The 23,328-nt window shown below is 47.9% G+C and overlaps 1 protein-coding gene across 4 annotated transcripts in view; it reads right to left on the bottom strand.

The window, feature by feature from the left end:
- The window catches only part of CNOT1 (CCR4-NOT transcription complex subunit 1), a 185,816-nt gene that overhangs the window by 34,842 nt on the left and 127,646 nt on the right, over positions 1–23,328 (bottom strand). For all 4 annotated transcript variants that reach the window (XM_081963630.1, XM_081963628.1, XM_081963627.1 and 1 more), the window contains exons 34-36: positions 14,498–14,617; positions 13,849–14,040; positions 2,770–2,912 (exon numbers count right to left, since the gene is read on the bottom strand). In XM_081963630.1, coding sequence (XP_081819756.1) covers positions 2,770–2,912; positions 13,849–14,040; positions 14,498–14,617 — 455 coding nt within the window. The remainder of the gene's footprint in view (positions 1–2,769; positions 2,913–13,848; positions 14,041–14,497; positions 14,618–23,328) is intronic.

Below are 23,328 nucleotides of genomic sequence, written 5' to 3'. Positions count from 1 at the left end.
TAGTGAGTTGTCAAAACCACTTGGAGGTTTATCTGTGTTGTCAGGGTCATCTGAGTGGTGCAAATGGGTTTGGAGCCTTCTAGGAACTGTTGGAAGGACTGTGTTGCAGATTGGAAATAGATGGTGTTGCACCCCTCCCCCTCTGTTGAGAGAGGGCTGGCAGTTCAATTTTGACAAAAATGGTCTCTTTAACCCCTCTTTCAAACCAGTGATCCTCTCTGTCCAAAACTTTGTTCTCTTCAAAAGAGTGGCATTTGCCTTTTAAATACAGGTGGATTGCTGAATCTAGTCCTCATGTGTTTGCTTTGCTATGTTGTGCCATGCGTTTATGAAGTGGTTGTTTTGTTTCTCCAATCTACAGATCTACACAGGGCTCGCTGCACTGTACTGCATATACCACGTTGCTCAGTTTCTGTCTGAGTGTTTTATCCTTGGGGTGGATAAGCTTCTGCTTTAGTGTATTCTTTGGTTTGAAAAACCTTAACATCAAAACCATTTAACATCACAGCTTTACAAATAGCTGAGGAAAGAAGGGAAGCGAAAGGCAAGGGAATGCAGAATTCCAGAGAATAGCTAGAAGAGATAAGAATGCCTTCTTAAATGTACAATGCAAAGAAATAGAAGAAAACAATAGAATAGGGAGGACCAGAGATCTCTGCAAGAAAACTGGAGATATGAAGGAAACGTTTCATGCAAAGGTGGGAATGATAAAGGACCCAAATGGCAGGGACCAACAGAGGCAGAAGATATTAAGAAGAGGTGGCAAAATTACACAGAAGAACTGTACAAGAGTGAGCTTAACATCCCTGATAACCATAATGGGGTAGCCACTGACCTTGAGCAAGACATCCTGGAATGTGAAGTCAAATGGGCCTTAGGAAGTCTGAGCAACAACAAAGCCAGTGGAGGTGACAGTATTCCAACTGAGCTATTCAAAATCTTAAAAGACGATGGAGTAAAAGTGCTGCACCCAATTTGCCAATAAATTTGGAAAATTTAACAGTGGCCACAGGATAGGAAAAGGTCAGTTTACATTCCAATTCCAAAGAAGGGCAATGCCAAAGAATGTTCAAACTACTGCACCATTGCACAGGAGGATCTTCAGCCAACATAACATACATGCACACTTCAAATCCAAGAATACACTAAGGCAGAAGCTTGTCTACCCCAAGGATAAAACACCTGCATTTAAAAGACAGGCCACTCTTTTGAAGACAACAAAGTCCATATTTTGGACAGAGAGGATCGCTGGTTTGAAAAAGGGGTTAAAGAGGCCATCCATGTCAAAACTGAACAGCCAGCCCTCTCTCAACAGAGGGGGAGGGATGTGACATCATCTATCTCCAATCTACAAAACTGTCCTTTCAACAGTTCTAAGAAGGCTCCACACCCATTTGAACCACTCAAATGACCCTGACATCACCTATCTCCAGGTGGCTTTGACAACTCACTAAAAGAATGCAAATGACCAGCTGTCTGCAAGGAGTATAAATCCTTCCATTCCCCACCATCCAGTCAGAGCTGAAGATGCTTCTTGGATGAGAAGTGAAATGTCTTCAAAGAAAATCCAGAAAATCCTGTTGCCTCTTGAAAAAAAATCACCTTTGGTTATAAGCAACTAAGTTTGATTTCTGTCATTTTTGTGAGATGATATAATTCCATTGTTTCTCAGATATAACTTGTTTCAATAGTCATCTCAGAATATTTTAATTATATCAGAGGCATTTCTTTTATTCTTTTAAGGAGATTAGAACAATACTCACACAGCAGCACTGTGCACTATATAACCTTATATAGAACGAAGAGCAACGTTAAGCCTGAATACATCAAGACAACATTTATACACTCAGCAATTACAAAAATACTTTATAGGAAGTATTCTGCAAATCCAAGGATTCAATCCAAGGATTCAATAGAATCCAAATCTATTTATTATGATGATGATGATGATGATGATGATGATGCAAAAACCCAAAATAGTTACTTCGATTGGACTAAGCTTTGGAGAAAATACCCACATTATAAGAGCTTTCTGTCAGCCTCAGAATAAAATCCAGTTTTATACAAAATATGAGGTGGGGGGGGGGGGGGGTTAAGACAAGGCAGTTTTGAATACATTTTGCTCAGCAGAAAAACTGAATTGTTTTTTTAGTTTTGAAATGTAACAGCATGTGTTCTGTAGCTACTCAGAGCTTTCTTTTGGAGACAGTTTATACTTATGCAAATCCTGCTTGGCTTATTTGATGAGATATTAGAGTTAAGCCAGATTTATACTGGAAAAGTATACTGATGTACTTTTTAAAATGTCAGAACAAAGAATTTTTACCAGTCTGATAGCCAGAGAACGCGGGGCTTGCTTTTTTGCTTAAATTGTTCTTATTGTATCCTATAGGAATTTTAAAAGAACATTTTTTTAAAAAATTAAGTTTTCTTTGGGAAAAGAAATGGAATAGGAGCTTCAAACATTTTGAAGACTTATTCTACAGTAGAGAGTCTATGATACCTTTGCTCCATGTTTTGTTTCACTAAATTCAACACAGAAGGACCTTCTGACTGGACCTTTTCATCCCATATTCAAAACAACATACATTTTCAGCTTCATGCATTTATTTTATAGAGAGATTAAGTCTTTTGAAGGTGCATGAATCCTAGTCCTGATACTTTTCATTTTCTTCTACATTTGCTTTTTTTTCTGGGAAAACTATGATGTAAAAACCATGTGATGATCTTTCAAAACTCCCCCACCCCCGTGTCATGATGATGACTGACCTGGTTATCTGCTTATTACACCAGGGAGAGCCATAGGCACGGCCATCTTGCAGGGCTTTTAATACAAGCAAATGACATTCGCGGTACCGGAGGAGGAGATCTGCATCTGCACCACTGGTGGCATCTAATAATCCTTCAACGGCCTGTCAGAAGAAGAAAGTATTTCTTAATGGATTTTCTGGCAGAAAAAAATTAGTTCTCTTCAGACTGGATTTTATATCTTTTAAGAATGTAATGAAATAGTTAACAACTCGCTTCTTTTATGATGCACAAGCCCCACAAAACCTATAAAGGTAGGTCTTCGACTTACAACCATTCAGTGATCATTCAAAATTACAATGGCACTAAAAAATGACTTATGACTGATTTTCACACTTATTACCTATGGAGCCTCCCCAGGGTCACATGATCAAAATTCAGGAGCTCGGCAACTGCCATGTATTTATGATAGTTGCACTACCTCAGGGTCATGGGATCACCATTTGTAACCTCCCCAGCTGGCTTCTGACAAGGAAGGTAATGTGGGAAGTCAGTATTGGTTCATGCTTAATGATTCACTTAACAATTAGTATTTTGCTTAACAACTAGGGGAAAAAAGGTCATAAAACGGGGCAAAATTCACTTAACTATCTTGCTTAGCAATGAAAATTTTGGGCTCAGTTGTGGTCTTAAAGATTATCTGTAGTAGGTTGATTCTGTCCTGAATAGATGCAATTCACCTTCTTTTTTCAAAAAAGATAATCCCAACATTTATCTTTGTATCCAGATTTATATTTCCACAGGGATGGATGGTTCTATTCTCCCCTGCCTTGGTTAAAGCACTCTTGGAGTACCATGCCCAGTTCTGATGGGCACAATACAAAGAGGACAATGAGCAACTGGAAACAGTACAGGTAGTCCTCGACTTACAACAGTTTGGATTCTCCAAGCAGTGCAGAGAACATATAAGGACTCCTGCTTTATAATTTGGTTCAGCATTTTCATTACTTAACCATGGAAAGACCGTTGGCTTACCTGAACTGCGGGAGAATCCAACAATGGGTTAACTTTTGTCCATTTACCTTGATACTGAGTTAGAAAAGTCTTGGCTATGTCTCCTCTGGCCGGAAGAGTGCAGTTATTTCATGAAGGCGCAACCAATCTGAGAGATGGAAATAAAATAAGTTCTGGAAAAATGACTTACAGGTGAGTAGCCCCAGACCCAGGACATAGAGTCTTAAGGGTGGGTACTGGAACGGGCCACGGTCGCAGGAATGTCAATGACCCTATGTAGTACACGTTGCCCAAATGATGCCTCGGCAGAGGCAAACACGTCCAGTTTATAATGTTTAATGAAGGGTGATGCAGATGACCAAGTCGCCGCCCTGCATATCTCCTTCACGGAAGCTTGTGTTGCCCAGGCAGTCGTAGTAGTCGCACTCCTGGTGAAGTGGGCCGTTATACATCTGGGTACTGGCCTGGCCTGGATTTCATAGGCCTGGGTGATGCAGGCCTTCCACCAATGCCCCACAATGCTGGATGACACCTTCTGCCCGATGGTTGCAGGTTGAAAGGAGACAAATAATGATTCTGTTTTTCAGAAGGATGCTGTTCGCTTGATGTACCGATGCAGAGCCCTCCTCACATAAATGTGGTGCCACCTTCAAGAGAGCGTGGGTGGACAGGTTGCGGGAAGAAGTTCCGGAGAATAACCTCCTGTGCCCTGTGAAACCACAAGTTGATTTTGGGCAAGGAGGAGGCAACTAGCCACAAAACAACTCTGTCAGGATGAAATATGCATAGATCTGAGGATATCGACAGAGCTGCCAGGTCTGAAACTCTCCTGGTGATGGCCACGAGGAAGAGTCTTGAGTGTTAAGAGTCATACACTGATGGTGTGAAGCGGTTCAAACGGTGTGGATGTGAGCAGCACTATGGGTAATTCCCAGTTAATGTACCATGGGTGGTCTGAGGTTTGCTGCCCCCTGCAAGAAGGTCCTTACCCGTGGGTAATGGGCAAGAGTTCGGCCCTTGTTGCCTGAAATCACTGTAAGTGATTGATGACCCAGGGTGTTAGGAGTCAGCCCCCTGTCTAGTCCATCTTGTAAGAACTCCAATACTTGTAGAACAGAGGCAGATCTGGAATCTAACTGACAAGACCGGCATCATTTGCAAAACACATCCCAGGTAGCATTATATATGCGTGTGGTGGAAGGATGGCTCTCCGTCTCAATCGTGTGGATGGCTCTGCTGGAGAAATTATCTCGCATTAGGATAGCCCTTTCGTGCCAGACAGCAAGTTGTAACCACTGAGGCTCTGGATGAAGAAGAACCCCCTGGCTGAGGGATATCTTGTCCGGGATTCTCCAGGGCCTGGCAATGGAGAGATTGACCAGGTCGGCGTACTAGGCGCGTCTGGGTCAGTGAGGAGAGATGAGCAGCACTTCCACCCTTTCTGCCAGGATCTTCCGAATGACTCTCGGAATGAGAGGTAGAGGTGGAAAGGCGTACAATAGACCCAGTGACCAGGGGCTCTGGAGAACATCGACACCCTCTGACCCCAGAATGGAAAGCCTGGTGAAGAATCGTGGGAGGAGTTTTGCTGGGATTTAATTTAATTTAATTTAATTTCAAAATTTATAGACCGCCCCCTCTCCCCGAAGGGACTCGGGGCGGTGTACAGGCATCTCATTAAAAACAGGTACAAAAGATAAATACCCTTAAATATATTCCCTTAAAAGCGAATTAAACCTAAATTCAACTGTACAGAATAATAAAAGTTAAAAACAACTAAAACGCATACCCCTAAAAATTTAAAAATACAGACTTGAGGGACTAAAATTGGTATTAGGCCAGGCCCACTAAATTGAACAGGTGGGTTTTAAGCTTCTTACGGAAGGAGCGGAGGTTGGTGGTAGTTCTGATATCCGGGGGGAGGTCATTCCAGAGGGTCGGGCCCATCACAGAGAAGGCCCTACTTCTGGGCGTCGCGGCTGGCATTGCCTAGTGGACGGCACCCGGAGGAGTCCCTCCCTGTGAGAGCGAATTGGCCGAAGGGATGTGTGGGGCAGGATACGATCCCGCAAATAGCTAGGTCCTGTGCCATGGAGCGCTTTAAAGATGATAACCAATACCTTGAAATGCACCTGGAAAGCCACAGCTAGCCAGTGCAGCCCGCGCAGCAGAGGTGTTACGTGGGAGTATCTAGTAGCTCCCACAATTGTCCGCGCGGCCGCATTCTGAACCAGCTGCATTCTTTGGGTGCATCTCAAGGGGAGCCCCATGTAGAGAGTATTACAGTAGTCCAGTCGGGACGTCACAAGCGCATGGGTGACTGTGCAAAGGGCGTTCCAGTCCAATAGGGAACGCAATTGGCGCACCAGGCGAACCTGGTGAAACGCCCCCCTTGCCACGGCTGTCACATGGTCATCCATTGACAGCCGGGCATCCAGGAGGACGCCCAAATTGCGTGCCCGATCCACGGGGGCGAGCTGTTCGCCCCCAATGGCCAGTGATGGGCGCAACTGGTTGAACCGGGGTGCCGGTAGCCACAGCCACTCCGTCTTGGACGGGTTGAGCTTGAGTCTGTTATTTCCCATCCAGATCCGTACGGCTTCCAGACATCGGGACATCACTTCGACGGCATCACTGGGGTGGTCCGGGGTAGAGATGTACAGCTGAGTGTCATCAGCATACAGGTGGTAATCTACCCCGAACCACGAATGACCTCGCCCAGCGGCTTCATGTATGTGTTGAACAGGAGAGGCGAGAGGACCGACCCGAGGCACGCCGCAGGTGAGCGGCCTCAGGCTCGACCTCTGCCCTCCTGTCAACACACATTGCGCCCGATCAGAGAGGTAGGAGGAGAACCACCGCAGAATGGTGCCCCTCACCCCCAACCCCTCCAGGCGACGCAGTAGGATACCATGGTCGATGGTATCGAAAGCCGCCGAGAGATCTAATAGGACCAAGATGGAGGAACAACCCCCATCTCTGGCCCTCCAGAGATCATCCACCAGCGCGACCAAAGCCATCTCCGTGCTGTGACCGGGCCGGAAGCCGGACTGGCGCGGGTCCAGATAATCAATTTCCTCCAAGTGCCATGGGAACTGTTGCGCCACCACACTCTCTACAACCTTCGCCAAAAAGGGAAGGTTGGAGACGGGACGGTAATTTGCTAACTCAGCTGGGTCCAGAGAAGGCTTCTTGAGTAGGGGCCTCACCACCGACTCTTTCAAGACGGCCGGCAAGAACCCCTCTCTCAGTGAAGCGTTCACTAAGTCCTGGAGCCAGCCTCGTGTGACCTCCCAGGATGCCAGTACAAGCCAGGAGGGACACGGGTCCAGTAAACATGTGGTGGCTCGCAGTCGTCCACGTAACTTGTCAATATCGTCGGAAGCAACAGACTCAAACTCCTCCCAGGATGGCACCTCAAGACCCACCTCCGACGTCTCTTCTAGACTGCTAACGGAGACCCACTCGCTGCGAATCTGAGCGATTTTGTCCTGCAGATATTCCCCAAATTCCTCTGCTCTACCCTGCAAGGGGGCTTCCCGCGGCCTCTGTGAAAGGAGGGAGCGGGTAACCCTAAACAGGGCGGCAGGGCGGTTGTTTGCGGACGCAATAAGAGTGGCACAATATTGTCGTTTGGCCACTCTTAATGCCACAAGGTAAGTCCGTAAATAGGCTCTTACCTGTGCTCGGTTAGACTCGGAGCATGACGATCTCCATCTGCTCTCTAGGAGTCTCTTGCGGCGCTTTATCACCCCCAGCTCCTTGGTAAACCAAGAGGCCTGGGTGGTTCGATGCTGCAGGAGAGGCCGCAAAGGCGCAACCCGGTCCAAGGCCCCGGCGGCCGCACTATTCCATGCGGCCACTAGGTCCTCCATCCGGGTGTGGGTCAAGACTACAGGGAATGGCCCAAGCTCCGTCTGGAACCTATCAGGTTCCATCAAGCACCTGGGGCGGAACCATCTAGGACATTCCGGTTCCGCCTCCCCGCGATGGGGGGTAGCGGTTGGAAAGTCAAGCCGGAGAAGTGAGTGATCTGACCATGACAGGGGCGTGATAGCTAAATCCCCTACTCCCAGATCACTCCTCCACTGGCCAGAGACAAAAATAAGGTCCAGTGTGTGACCTCCCTCGTGTGTGGGGCCCTGAATTACCTGGGTCAGGTCCATGGCTGTCATGGAAGCCATGAACTCCCGAGCCGCCTCGGATGTTTCCCCTACCGATGGCAGGTTAGTCCCCCATGACTAGCAGCCTGGGGGTCTCAACCGCCATCTCGGCGATCACCTCGAGGAGCTCGGGCAGGGCCGCTGATGCATAGCGAGGAGCCAGGTACACAATCAGCAAGCCCAACTGTCTCCCTGGGCCCCATTTCACACATAGGGACTCACAACCGGTTATCTGTGGCATAGTGGACTCTCTTGGCTCAAGGCCTTCCCTTACGATAACCGCTACCCCGCCACCCCTACCCTGGGCCCGCGGCTGATGAAATGCACGGTAGCCTGGCGGGCACATTTCCACGAGGGGGGAGACCTCCCTCGTGGCCCAGCCAGGTCTCCGTTATCCTTGCCAGGTCTGGCTCCCCCTCAGAGATCAAGTCGTTAATGGCTTTGTTGGTAACGGACCTGGCGTTGCCTAGCAGCGTTGCATACCCCGGCTCTGTAGGTCCTGACCACCTAGATTGCAGGGGTTGGGACAAATGACCGGCCACGGTCTCCCAACCGGTTAAAGGATCTTGGCCTACCCTCGCACCTACCCCTCCCCACGACCGTTAGAATGGGAAGACCTTCTTCTGGAACACCACCACTCCCCTTTCTCTTAATCGCTCCGCTCACTTCCTTGTTAAACCCACCTGTTTGCCTGGCACTAGTCCCTCCCTCAGCCTGATTGAACCCACCCCCCGCCCTGGAACCCCTTAAAAGACGAATAAAAGATCTAATTAAAAAACCCCTAAGGTTGTGCTTCGTCCACCTCTCTGGATTGATAAATCCCTCATCAAGGTGGGCCCTCGAGAGGGCGGGGGGCCATACTTGCGAGAGGGGGGACTCCTGCAGTAAGATGAGGACTGCCCTCGAGTACATGGTAAGATTGCATTTCCGACAGGGCTACAGTTTGGTTGGGGATGTTCACAGGTCATTAGTTCCAGTGGGGATAACGGCCCAAGTCTTGAGTAGGGTGGTGAGATCAAATCAAATAGTCAGCAGGTGATGATTAGTCCTGCGCCAAGGAGCCTCCTACCTCCTGTCTCTTGCCAGACCTCCAGCGCCATAGTGCTCTTCCGCCAAGAGCTGCCAGCCAAAGCTGCCAGCCTCCGGCGCTCCTCCGATGTTCTTAGTAGAGTGGGAGGGGAAGCAGTGAAGCTGGAGGAGGCCGAGCCGATGTTCCTGCAGGCGCTCCTGCCCGGTCTCCTGCCGGCCGCCAGCCAGCTTCTCTCTCCAGCTGACCGCCGGCCTGCCGATCTCCAACACCTCCAGCACCGCCGGCCTGCCGACCTCCTGCCAGCCTCTCCAGCCTCTCTCAGCGTCTCGCAGCTCCCCAACTGACTCCACAGCCGACATCGGCGCTCGGTGTCTCTCTCTGCATTTCTCTCGGCATCACGTGGTATCTCTAGCTGACTCACAAGCTCACAAGCCGGCATCGGGTCTCTCCAGCTGGCTCCACCTCTCTGCCTCCGCCTCTCCAACACACCCGTTTGCGACCGACAGACCACCCTGGAGACCGACTCAGGTCGCGATGGAAAGCCAGGGTGGTCGCCCACTGGCTCTGGCCCTCAAAGACAGCAAAGAGGGCCAGGCGACACCCCCACCTCCAAAACGAGCCCCGCGGTCCATGCGGAACTCAAAGGCAGCCCGCCATTGCCCCGGAAGCCGGAAGAGAGATGGGTGAACAGCTCCACGGTTGGTAGGCTGAACCTGTGCGACTGTTCCTTGAACAGGCCCGGGTAGAGGTGCCATTCTGTGTGGTCCACTAGGGCCGTGCTCAACCAATCCAGCTGCATATTCACCATCCCGGAGAGGTCTTCCGCTCTGACTGATAGAGTGTGTTTCTCTGCCCATAGGTGCAGTACCTCTGCCTCTCTCATGAGGGCTCTGGAGTGTGTGCCTCCCTGATGGTTGATGTGAGCCTTGGTGTCCATGTTGTCGGTCAGGATTAATATGTGGCACCCACTCACTAGGTTTTGAAATTTTTGTAGAGCTAGGCAGACAGCCCAGAGGTCCAACCAGTTTATGTTGTTCTGAAGTTCCTCTGGGCTCCAACGACCCTATGCAACCTGGGTTTGGGCATGGGCTCCCCATCCAAATAGGCTGGCATCTGTTGTTACCGTGATGCGTTTTGGCTCCCTGAATAAGCACCCCTTGCGAAGCGCAGGGGACGTCCACCAGGTCAAGGATTGGATCACCTTGGGCGGTAACTGAACCTTGGTGTGCTGGTGCAGGACCTCTGGAATGGGAGCAGGAACCATGGAAGAGTTTGTGCGCCCAGGAAACAATGTCTATACAAGCGATCATTTTCCTGAGGAGTTGAAAAAAGGCCCGCTAGGGACACTGACCTTCATAACAGTATCTGAATCACCAGCTCTCGGATGCTGGCTTATCTGTCTGGAGAAAGGTAGACGATACATGTTGTCGAGTTGATCACAGCTCCCAGATGCAGCAGACTGGATGACTTCTGGAGATGACTCTTTTGAAGATTCACGGAAAACCCATGATGTTAGAGGACCTGAATGTAGTGTGTAGGTCTCGATGAGCGTGCGCCGGGGATGACCACTGTATTAAGGTGTTGTCGAGATAACACTGCATCCTGACTGGGAATGACTGAAGATATGCCGCAACCAGCAGCTTTGTGAAGGTCCTGGGAGCAGATTACAGGCCGAACGGAAGAACCCTGTACTGGTAATATCTGTCTGCAAAGTGGAACCTCAGGAACCTCTTGTGTGAAGGCCTGATGGGGATGTGGAGATATGCCTCCCTGATATCTATGGAAGTCAACCAGTCTCCCTGCCGGATGCAACCAAAGATGCATCTTGGGACTGCATCTTGAAGTGCTTGTACGCCAGATGCACACTGAGTTGTTTTAAATCTAAAATGGCTCTCCACCCTCCCAAACCCTTTGGAACCATGAAAAGGATTGAATAGAATGCCTTTCCTTATTGCCCTGATGGAACCGGTTCGATGGCTAGAATGTCCAACAGGTGTTGAATCTCGGAGTCCATGAGACTTCTCTTGACCTGGCATCTGGGGACGGGGCATCGGTGAATCGCCTCGGCGGGGGGGGGGATTAGACATTCTAGGGTGAGTCCCAGGCTCACCGTCTGAAGAACCCAGGTGTCCATGGTGGTTGCCTCCCATTGGCACGCAAAGTGAGTAAGTCAGCCGCCGCCAATGGGAAGATGGGAATGGGAGACACTTGTATCTACGGACAGTCCGGTTGCCTGACCCCCAAAATGGCTACTTGGCCTGAAGCTGTTGCTGCTGTTTTGTTGCCTGCCTCTGTCACGAAACCCGACCTGTCCTGGTACCTGTCGAATCTCTGATTATATGGTTGGTGGTATTGGGAAGAATATTGGGAGGTGCCATACCCCTGGTCAGTCGACCAAAAGGACTGGTGCCAAAAATAAGGTTGCGCCCTTCAATTGGCCCATCTGTGCGATAGGGGAAGGATCTTGCATTTGTCGCTAGTTTGTATAAGAATAGGATGCAAGAGAGCACCGCTCTTGAAAGGTGCGGACGCTAGGCACCACTTCAAACACGTCAGCCTGCAGGTTTATCGGGGATCCGGCCCTTGTCCTCCAATAACTCCTGCTTGCCTAAATTTTCCTCCCCAGCTAGCAAATCCTCACTGCGTAGGGAATGAACAGGTGAAGAAGGATCAACTGCTGCTCACAAGGCCCTGGTAGACATATGTAACATAGAGGCTTGTTCCTGCACTGCAATTCACTATCAACCCCCTGGGAAATTGCTGCCAAAATGAGGTCATGACCCTAGGGAGGTTCAGGGACTGTCCCTCCTCAGGGCGGAGTACTGCCGCTGTGGGGTAAAGGTAGCCTCTGGTGCTGGATCCCTGGTGGCAGGATGAGAAACCGTAACAACCACTGAAAGGCAGGGTGGGGAAGCAGGCCCCAACCCAACCTCCTCCGCTAACAGCCCCTGGGGAATGGTGACATCCGGGGACCATCTCTGCGTGTCCATGGACAGGGGTGAACAAGGCTATGAATGGGAGGAGAGAGTCTCTAAGGCCAGAGCCGGAGGGGATCAGCTGATCTGTGCCATTATGAAGGTCTTGTGCCTTCCCTTGGCCTCTTTATTGGCTGTAGCGGCAGCAGCCCAAGCCACCGATCTGCTTGTTCAGGATCTGATGAAGGTGCCCCTGGTAGTAGGCCTACCCATCCTGGCACTGAAATCTCCCGATGTAGGCCGGTTTCTAGGGGAAGCCTCTGCCCCTGTACTGCTGCTCGAGATGGAATGATCAGCCATTCTGGGGATCACCAACCTGTTTAGAAGCAAGCCCACTTGGAATAGAATGGAAATGAGTGGGGAATGACCGGATGGTACCCTGAGCAACAGGGAATCTGACTCTGAAGTTAAATGTGTTGCTCTGGAGGCACAAAGAAATCTTGCTGGCACCTGCTCCAAACCTCTTTACAGAATCAGATCAAGTCCGGTGGAACAGAGTGGTGGAAAAAACACTCCGAAGAGCTCCACAAAGAGGATTGCATTGTTCAGAGTCGATCCCATGCTGGGAGCAACCTCGCATTCCTCACAATCTCAGAGCCATAAATGGTGGCATGAAACCGGGGTACCGGTTACACCAGCCTCGCCGAGGACCATGTCCGGACTAGGGAGCTCAGCCCGAGTGATCAGGCAGATTCTCCAGCTGCCGATAATGCCACGGTATGTAACAAAAATCAAACGAAGCAAACGACGTGGAGGAGCAAGGAATATTCCTGTTTCCCTCTAACTGCGCCTGGGTAGTGGCAGACTGGGGGAAACAAGCACACTGACCCGCATCCAACAATTCCATAGTCACAACACAGGAAAAGATCACCAATACACAATAAAAACATAATACCTCAAATTAAAACCTAAATCTAGTAAAAAAAACAAAAAACCTGAATAATATAGCTAGAGCTAAATTATTTAGGCTGGACTGAGTTAAAAAACTGCACTCTTCTGGCCAGAGGAGGTGTCGCCAAGACTTTTCTAACTCAGTCTCAAGGCAAAGGGGCAAAAGTTAACCAATGCTTGGATTCTCCAAGCAGCGCACAGGAGAATCAAGCAATTATAAGCAGATAGTAGATAATTTCAAAAATGGACAATGTATGCATTTATTGAGGAAAGCAATTGGCTTCACCAAAGAGGCTGGGTTTGAATTCTCTTCAACATTTTATACACTTGAGGGTAACGCTTAAGTGAGATGGCAGACAAGATAATATTACTAGTAGTAGCACCAGCAGATGATGTGCAGGAACCTAAGGTTTTATGTAAACAAGTAAAATGTAATAAATAAATAGGCTGATTAAGTAAGTTCAGTCTGACTGGTAAGCAGCTCACTGGAAACCTTGGAAGAAAAATCCACCAATGAAGACTCTACCTATCTACCTCTCATCTTATCTAGTCACCCATTTCACAAACTCTGGGTGTCGTATAACAAGGCTAAAATATTTAAATTAATAAATAGTAAAACAGTAATCATTACTATTACAAAAAACCCTATAAAAGACAGAGTTAATAAGGAAAAAAAGTGAGGAAATGTTAATTATAGGGGACCCACCCAATAATTCCCAGGTCCCCTATTAGGACCATCCTCTCTGCTTGTAACTGAAGCCACCATAGAAATTTGACCAAGCACAACCAAAGGCAGCTAGTTTTCCAGCCTTCTTGCTATGAAATCCTCCAATGGGAGTTCTTCTTAAGAAGAACAGGTAGGAAGCTCAGTCTTCCCTGATTCTTCAGATAGGGACTTTGTAGGGACATATCCTTATCATCTTTTTAGAGGTGCTTGCACTCCAAATCCCACTATGTTTATGGAAACCCGGCAACTATTCTCTCCACAAAAAAATGACTATGTTTAACCTGGAGTTTATGCACATACCTTCTGTAGCAATCCAAGGGCTGCAATAGCATCTCGAGAATTACGAGCCACAACAACAGCCTCCAAAAGGCTCCGCAGAGCTTGTGTCTGGGGATTCATGGCCAAAGTGTGGGGAACAGACTGCAGGTGCTGCTCCAGCTCTGCCATGCATTTATCATAGATCTGTGCCACATCATCAGTTGCCCAGGCTTGCTGTATTGGGATGAACCAAAGATGCAGTCAGATCACTGAGGAACGATCATTTTAAATGCTTGCTTTTAAAAAATGCCTTTGGATTAGTTTTCATCAGGAGCCTTATCTATCAGTATCTTCAAAATATTGTTGTTCATATGAACACTGCTGATCTTCAAAGCCCCTTCCAACTCTTACATTCAGTGATTCTATTAAATGGATAAACATTCATACAGGGCTCCCCAAACTTGGCAACTTTAAGACTTGTGAGCTTCAACTAAGACTTGTGGAGTTGAAGTCCACAAGTCTTAAAGTCGCCAAGTTTGAAGACCTCTGCTTTAATAGATCATAGATGATTTTTATATTTCCCTCTACTGTAGTATGTGACTTTTGAAGAATAGTGCTATTCTTCAAGTGTTCTTCAGAAGCCACTGGATAAGACCTTGAACAGCCTTTTCTGACTCGAGTGGACAGCTACCTTCATAGGCTGGGCCAGGATTCCTGTTGGTTGACTTGAATCATTTGTTGGCAGGAAACCAGGAACATTCCGTGCAAATTCTTCATATACAGCTAGCTGCTTTGGGTCCACACCACCAACCTTAAAAAACAAATAATAAATGTCAGTTAAATATTTCAACTATTCACATCAATATTCAGTCAAACTCCTATATTTCAGAGTGGATTCCTTAATTACTCTTGCTTGCAATTACTTCAGGAAAAGAGACTACAGTTACTGCAGAATCTACTGATAAAGATATTCAACTAAAATTTATCACTTTAAGAGCAGATCTTTCTAGTTTACATGTTTTCCTGCTATTTTCAGGTATATTTAATGCTACTTTCACACAAATGGTATAACACTGAGCAATTGCTTTCAGCGTGACTCTACTATGACAAATGATATAGTGAATAACAACTTCCCAGCCGCACCAGGGAATGCAGATGGTGAAGAGGCTGCTGGGACTTTCATTTCAGCAATGGCAGGACAGCTACACTCCCAGCCCTCACAGCAATTGAAAGAATACTCCAATAGATATGCACAATGTTTACTTCATGGGGATTAAAAGCAAAACATACACCGACTTTCAAACACAACTTCTTTACAATCAACTTCTTCAACAAGTCCACAGAGGAAGAGAAAGCAAAAGATACACAGCATCAGTGGAGGCCTGCAGTTCCTATTATTGCTAGAAATCTAGCTCTGTACACAGTACACATCACTCACCAAGCTCAATGTGCCTGATGACAATTTCCAGGTCTTAGGCAACTAGCAGAAGAGCAGGCAAGAAAGGGATTCCACCTGGTTGGCTTTCCGCAAGCTATTAAAAACAGAATTATTCCAAAGAGTATTTGGAATATGAAGTATCTCCTCTGGTTTTGATTCTCTATTTATATGTTAACTGCTGACTATTTGTTTATATGTGCATAATGAATGTTTAATGTATTGCTAATGTATGGTGTCTTCACTTGAACTTATTACACTTATTATAAACATTTCATCATTATTTATTATCATACATATTATCAAGTGTCTCTTGATTGCTCCAGGAAGAACCTGAATATTTTTTTTAAAAAAAGATGTCCTATTTGGAACAAGGCAGGGAATACCAGATTCTGCTTTGATGAATCAAGGTGTCTAAAGGAAGAGTTACTGAATCTATAAGGCCCATGTTTGAATGGACACTGTGGTACAGACAAATAACTTACTTTCTAACAGTATGCTGATATCAAAATTTCCCTCTCCATCATGAAGAGGGAAAAGCTTTCAGCTGAGCAGATTTTAATGGTCAGAGAGTCACAGAAGAAGCTTTGCAGCCAGGGCCAGGGTTGGAGGAATAGAGCCTGCTGAGTGTTGGGGCCAAATCCAACTTGGCCAACTGTCTCCATAGGAGAAGAAAGAAAATGAAGACACCAAGACTGGAAATGAATAGTTTTCCTCTCTTCAAATCTCAGGGCCTACATCTTGGCATTGAGGAAGCCACCATCATCAGAGCTGCTAGGTTCAGAAGGGCATCTCAACTATATTGCTATCCCTGAGCTCTCCACTCTGCTAGCTTTGGAAATGCCATGAAAATCTGTGGGAGGAGATTGGACCTCAGAAATTATCCTGAAGTCAAAATTGACACTTTCAAATACCGTAAACAGCAGCAGCCCAGAACATGCCAGAACTGCCCGCAGGCAACTGCTCACTGCAGAAGTCACCCTGACAGACACAGGGCAAAGCAAGGCCAGGATGGGACTTCTGCCAGTGCAGAAACAGAACATAAATTCTGTCAGGCTGATATTTCTCTATTTTTTATTTTACTGTCAAGAGTCACAAGACTGGTTTGGAGTCAGGTGGTGCCTAAAGAATACATGGTACTTGGAATCGTTAATAAGTAAAATCAATATCAAACTGCTATGGGATGGGTGGCTCTATAATTAATTTAAATAAATACATAAATTTAAAGTAATTAAAACAAGAAAAAGCAATAAGAAAACCATGATCTAAAATCAATCAGTACATTATTTAAAACATAACTGAGAAGACAAAATGGCTGGATGAGAAGGATATCTGTTCCATGCAAGTTCTTATTACTTCTACTGACCCTGATAACAAAGAGCTTTTAGTGTGTCCTTGGATGTCAGAGATAAAAAGAAACCACCCAGAATTAAATCTATGGGGAAAGATGCTGGTTTCCAACAAGAAAAAGTGAGCAGAAGCAGCCATAAAAGCTAACCAATAAACACTGCCCATTTATATTAATTTATATGCTGCTCCATTCTAAAGATTATGAGTGTCTTGCAGATAATAGCATAAAATTAAAGTATAAAAGTTATTATACAGGCAACAAGGCCATAAATTGCCACCATTTGGGCAGCCTCCCCATGCTCCTCTGAACAGCCATATTTTCACAGCTGTTTGAAAATGTAATACAAAAGGGATAGTCCAAATATCTGTGTGCAGACTGCTTCAGAAGCGGTGAGATGAGGTTCACTGAGAAGTCTGGAGCCTGAAATTCCTGCAAACCCTCAAATTCGGAGTCTTCGGAAGCCCCAGAAGCCATCAAACAACCATACAGATAGTGTCAGACCTGCAAGCCATCTTTTCTTTTTTTTGACTTTAAGCCTGCCACACTTTCTATTATTCTACTATTCATTTTTTATTGTGGGAAAATGGGCGGGGGGGGGGGATATATGGAGTTGGTTGATATGTAGCCATAACAAAATTCTTTCTAGAAAGCTAAGGTCATCCTTTGTCTCTGCACCTGGCCATAACTGGATGGGTGAAAGCTGCCAGCATGGCAATGGAAGATTGGACCATGTGATGGATTTGTAGGTGTGGGGGCAGAATCTTGAACTTTCAACTGAGTGGGAAAACCTGGAAGCTTTCAGATTCAGGTTTTCCCAGATGTGCCAACATGGCTCTCTTAATAAATTGGAACTTTGAGGAATCCTTTGCCTTGGACTCTGGTTTACTTTTGGATGCTATTTGGAACCCTGACAGATAGCACATTCTCAACTGGCATCTATGTACTACAATATGAAAAGACCGTTCTATGTGCACTGCAGGAGAATCCAAGCATGGGTTAATTTTGTCCGCTTGCCAAGAGACTGAATTGGAAGAAAACTTGACCACGTCTCCTCTACTCAGTAGAGCTCATTTTTTTCAATGAAGGCATGGCCGGTCCGAGAAATGAAATCAAATGAGGTCGGTCCTGTTGTCCTGGAACATCCTGACTGCCACTCTTGAAGTGACCCTGGACTGAGTCAGTCATCAGAGCGGGATTGGATTCTCCTGCAGCGCACACAGAATGACTGCTCAGGTAAGCCAACGGTCTTTCTCCTGTGTGCTGCTTGGAGAATCCAAGCATGGGATATGCCCACGCATAGTGTCCTAAGGGCGGGGCGCAGACCGGTCCAAGCTCCTGGAATCTGAATGCACCACTGCAACACCCGTTTCTCAAGGACACCGAGGCAAAACTATCCCGTTTGTAATGTGTGATTAATGCGACAGAGATGACCACTTCCTGCATATTTCTTCAACCGAAGCCTGCAATGCCCAAGCTGCGGTTCTGGCAGTACTCCTGGTGGAGTGGGTCATAACACAGTGAGGCAATGGTCTGGCCTGGATCTCGTAGGCCTTGGCTATAGAGGCCTATAGAGGCCTTTAACAACCAACCTAAAGTGGTAGGAGTCACTTTCTGACTCATAGATGCAGGTTGAAAAACCACGAATAAGGATTCAGTCCTCCTGAAAGATACCTACGTAGGGCCCTCCTTACGGCGAGATGTTGCCACTTTCTCTTGAGAGGATGCTTAGGACATGGGCAGAAGCCCGGGAGGACAACCTCTTGGGCCCTATGAAACCACAAATTAACCTTTGTCAAAAAAGAAGGGTCTAGTCATAGGGGCCACTCTGTCAGGATGGAAAATGCATGTCTTGGTAGACCGACAGGGCCGCTAGCTCTGAGACATGGCTGAGGTAATGGCCACAAGGAAAACAACTTTGAGAGTCAGAAATCCGAGGTTGATGGTCCATAACCGCTCGAACGGAGTGGAGGTCAGGGCCTAGAGCACGATGGACAAGTTCCAAGTGGGGTAGTGATGCACCACAGGTGGCCTGACTTTTGAAGCTCCTTCAGGAAGGTACGCACCCTATAGTGATGAGCCAGAGTATGGCCATCACCGTCCGGAAGTACCATTGATAGTGCGGCCAGCTGTCTACGAAGAGTGTTGGGAGACAGCCCCCTGTCAAGTCTGTCCTGTAAAAACTCCAAAACCTGTGGAATTGAAGCAGTCATGGGGATTATATGCCAAAAGCAGCACCATCTGCAGAAGGCAGTCCAGGTGGCCTTGTATATACGTGTGGTGGAAAGTCGTCTGGCCGCCTGAATTGTCAGGATGACTCTCCTGGATAAATTGTCTCACATCAAGATATCCCCAGCCAATTGAAACCACTGGGGCTCCGGATGGAGTAGGGTCTCCCTGGCTGAGGGATATCTTGTTGTCCGGAATCCTCCAGGTCTAGCATTTGAGAGGTTGACCAGGTACCAAAGGCGTCGGGGCCAGTGGGGAGCGATGAGCAGCACCTCCGTTCTCTCCACAAACACCTTGCAAACTACTCTCGGAATGAGCGGGAGATGCGAAAAAGTGTACAGTAGCCCCTGGGGCCAAGGGCTACGAAGAGTGTTGACCCCTTTTGCCCCCGGCACCAGGAACCTGGTGAAAAGCCTCAAGAGATGAGCATTGGTCGGATAAGCGAACATGTACACAGTCGGTTGACTGAATCTGCGGGACAGCTCCTGAAACAGATCAGCATGAAGCCGCCATTCCACGTGGTCCACCGTGGCCCTGCTCAACCAATCCGCCTGCACATTCACGATCCTGGATCGCTCGGCTCCAAGCAATAGAATGTGCGACTCCGTTCAAAGTCACACATTCCTACAGCATGAGAGACCTGGAGTGGGTGACCCCCTGACGACTGATATGGGCCTTCGTGGCCACATTGTCAGTGAGGATCAGAATGTGCCGTCCCACGACCAACTCCCGGAAACGTTGGAGGACGAGATGGGTGGCCTGGAGCTCCAATCATGATATTGATATTGTTCACTAGGTCTTGTGAACTCCAGCATCTCTGAGCCACCTGAATCTGGGTATGGGTGCTCCATCCGAATAGACTGGCATCAGATGTTATTGTGATGCAGTCCAGCTCCTTGAATAGGCATCCCTTCTGCAGAGCGGAAGATCTCCACCAATTTAGAAATCTGATCACCTTGGGTGGCACCTGAACCCTGATGTTGAAACTGCTGCTGCCCCTCCGTTGATACCGAAGCAAGAACCACTGCAGGTATCATGCGTGTAACCTTATTACCTATGCAGGATATCAATTTCCCTAGGAGTTTGGAGTGGACTGTCAAATGTACTGACCTCTGGATGAGAAGCTGATTCACCAGGGCGTGGATGCTGGAACACCGTTCCTGGGAGATGCAGCTTGCGGTGTCTATCACCGTTCTCAAATGCAGTAACTTGGTGGACAGCAGCAGGTGATTTTTTTCCATATTCTCCAAAAACCCTTGGCTTTGCAATGGCTGGATCATAGTGCACAGATCTACATGTGCCTGCTGTGGGGACAACAACTGTATCAAGTTGTTGTCGAGATAACATTGTAGCCTTATGGGCAGCAACCTGAGATGGGCTGCCATGGCTGCCAGCAGTTTGGTGAAGGTCCTGGGCGCCGATGACAGGCCGAACGGCAGGGCTCTGTATTGATAGTGGTGCCCTGTGAAATAAAATCTCAGGAACCTTCTGTGGGAGGGCCGGATGGGCACATGAAGGTAGGCTTCCTTGATGTCCATGGATGTCAATAGATCTCCCTGATTGATGCGCCAGGATGGATTGTAGGGACTGCATCTTGAAGCGTTTGTACAGCAAGTGAACATTGAGCCATTTGAGATCTAGGATGGCTCTCCACCCCCACCCCACCCCGAGTTCTTGGGAACCAGACAAAGGATAGAGTAAAACCCTTGACCTTCCTGTCCTGATGGAACTAGCTCGATGGCAAGAATGCCCAACAGATGCTTGATCTCAATGTCCATGAGGCCCTTCTTGACCTGAAACCGTGAAACGGGCATCTGATTAACCATCTCGGGGGGATGGAGAGGAACTCTAAATTGAGGCCTAGCCGTACTGTCTCTAGTATCCATGTGTCCACGGTGGTCAGTTCCCATTGGCTGATGAAATGTGTTAACCGGCCGCCAATGGAAATACCAGACTGGGAGTCACTTGTATCTACGAAAGGACTGGTTACCAGACCCTCAAAATGACCGCCTCGTCTGAGGTTGCTGCTGTTGCTGTCTACCTCAATCTCTGAATCTTGATCTATCCTGAGGCCGATCAGGACCCTGGTAATAGGACCTATGACACTGGGGGCCAGTAAACCCCGACTCTGCCCGAAAGGGCTGCTGCCGAAAATACGACTGTACTCTGTGATTGGCACACCTGTGCATGAAAGAAAGCACCTTGTGTTTGTTCCTATTCTCAACTAGAATGGGATTCAGAGCCTCCCTGAGTATCTTGCCCATTATAAAGGGTGCAGCATCGAGGCGTCATTTGGAGCACATGTCCGCTTGCCAGTGTCATAGCCACAGGAGGCGCCGTGAAGTGACATTGGATGCCATGGCCCTCAACACAAACTTCGCTGCATTAAGAGTTGCATCAGAAGAGAACTCCACGGCTGCTACTAATTTGTTTACCTCTTGATGTAGACACATATCCTCAGCTGCTTAAGCCAGACGAGGGAAGTTCTGTTGAAGAAGGATGCAGGAATCGCCGCACGGATCGCCCAGGCGGCCGCCTGATTCATCTTGTGGAGAGTCAACTCTGCTTTGCAATCTTCCGCCTTCAACCCTTTGATACATCCGAGGGCACCATGGCAGAGGAGGCCAGAGAAACCACTGGAGTATCAACAGATGGAATCTGGAGGAGCCGCTCCAGATCCAGACCTAGCCCATATAATCTCTGGTCATTATTACTAGGGGGAGGAATGGCCGCAGGTTGGGACCATTCTATTTTGATAATGTCCAGGAACAGTTTTGGGAAAGGTATGGCCTCCTGCTCTAGGATTGGCTCAGAGAACAGCCGGTCCGTAGGATCCAATCCCAACGAGGGCTGAACTGGAGTCCCTGTACCCCCATATTGGCCATAGCCCTGGCCTTGAATAACAAGAGATTTGAATAAAACGGGCCTGAAAAGCTCTGAAAACGTGGGACTGTCAGAAGTCAGGCCCTCACCTTCTGATAATTGCTGTTCTCCCAAATCGTCTTTTGCAAGCGAATCCTCGCTATGCAGTGATGGCAATGGAGAAGAAGGATCCCGGAGGGGAGCTGAAACTGACCTAGACTGACCTAAGGAAGGCCTTGCCCTACGCTGTAGCTCAGAATCTACTTCCTGTGATATGGCTACAGAAATCAGGTCCCTGATTTTCCTGGGAAGACCCATAAGCTGACTCTCCTCCGAATGGAACTCTCCTGCCGTGTGAGTGAACATGGCCTCAGGTGTGGAGTGCCTGGCTACTGACTCAGGGCCGAGACCCAATGCAGATAGGCAAGGAGGGGAAGCAGGGCCCAAACCTACATCCTCTGTTGAAGGCCCTGAATATTGATATTATCAGGGGACCAATCTCGGGTCGCCTCTAAGGTCGGAGGAGGCACCTGGATTGAAAGAGAGGGCAAGGACTCCAATGGTAATGCTGGAGGGGACCTGTTGGCCTCTGCTCCTCTCGTGGCTTTGGAGAATTGTTTCTCCAATGCCTGCTGCCTATGTTTGGCATCCTTCTGAGCAGCAGCAGATCTGGATTTGGTCCTGGATCTGCTGGTTGTGCCCCTAGTAGTATGCCTGCCCACCCAGCCAGTCGATGCCCCTGTGGGCGGTTGACTCCTGGGAGAAGCCTCCGCTCTAACCGCGCTGGTGGAAATAGCCTGATCTGCCATGCTACAAACTAAGAACCCTGTGGGATACTTGGGACAACACTAAAAACCTGGAAAAGGCTCCCTGCAACAGGATCAAACAGATTGGGCCGGCGGGTTCAAAAGCCGCACACTCACTGTGATGGCTCCACTAGGCTCGAGGTTCAATAATATAGGTGCAGCCAGGAAGTTCACAGAAATAAAGAATAAAATCTGAATTTCCGATAAGAAAGTCTGGACTGATCTGATCCGGTGAAAGAGACATGAGAACTCAGCCACACTACCTCCTCCAATGCTGCTGAGCTCGTGACTGGTTTTGCAAACCAAAATGGCATCTGAGCAACATAATAGCTCTTCTGGCTCCAAGGAAAACAACCGCAAAATTCAAAATGGGAACAAAAAGGCCGTGAGAGCGGCATACCAGCCCCCCAGCATTGAAAGACACCCACGCAGTCTGAAACGGCTTGAAGATGGTGGACCAATCTTCCAAATGCCGGAATCACAAGCTGCGCTCTTTAAATTGTGAGGAAAGCTCAAAAACGGCATACCGATCTCTCAGTGCCCAAAGGAGACAATTAGCTGAAGGGCTAGCCCAAGTGATCAGGAAATAACGCCCGGCTGCAAAAATCCGCCAAGAGACCTTGGAATCAAAAGGGAGTGGTGGCGGTTCTAACCGGCCTGCTGGGAAAATAACTGTGATGGTGACCTCTTAGAGACCGAGTGCCCAAACTGCAACCCAAAACCCACTTATTTATCGCAAAGTGCCAACACTGCAATTAAACCCGAATACTGAGGCTTTACTAAAATAATGATAAACAAGGCTGAGTTCTGCAATTGTTCTAAGAAAAACATGATAAATGCAC

The sequence above is a fragment of the Natrix helvetica genome, assembly GCF_964273705.1.
Source record: "Natrix helvetica genome assembly, chromosome: 10".
NCBI classification, from domain to species: Eukaryota; Metazoa; Chordata; class Lepidosauria; order Squamata; family Natricidae; genus Natrix; species Natrix helvetica.
The sequence above is the reverse complement of the archived record's forward strand: the minus strand, read 5'-3'. Positions and strand labels throughout refer to the sequence as shown.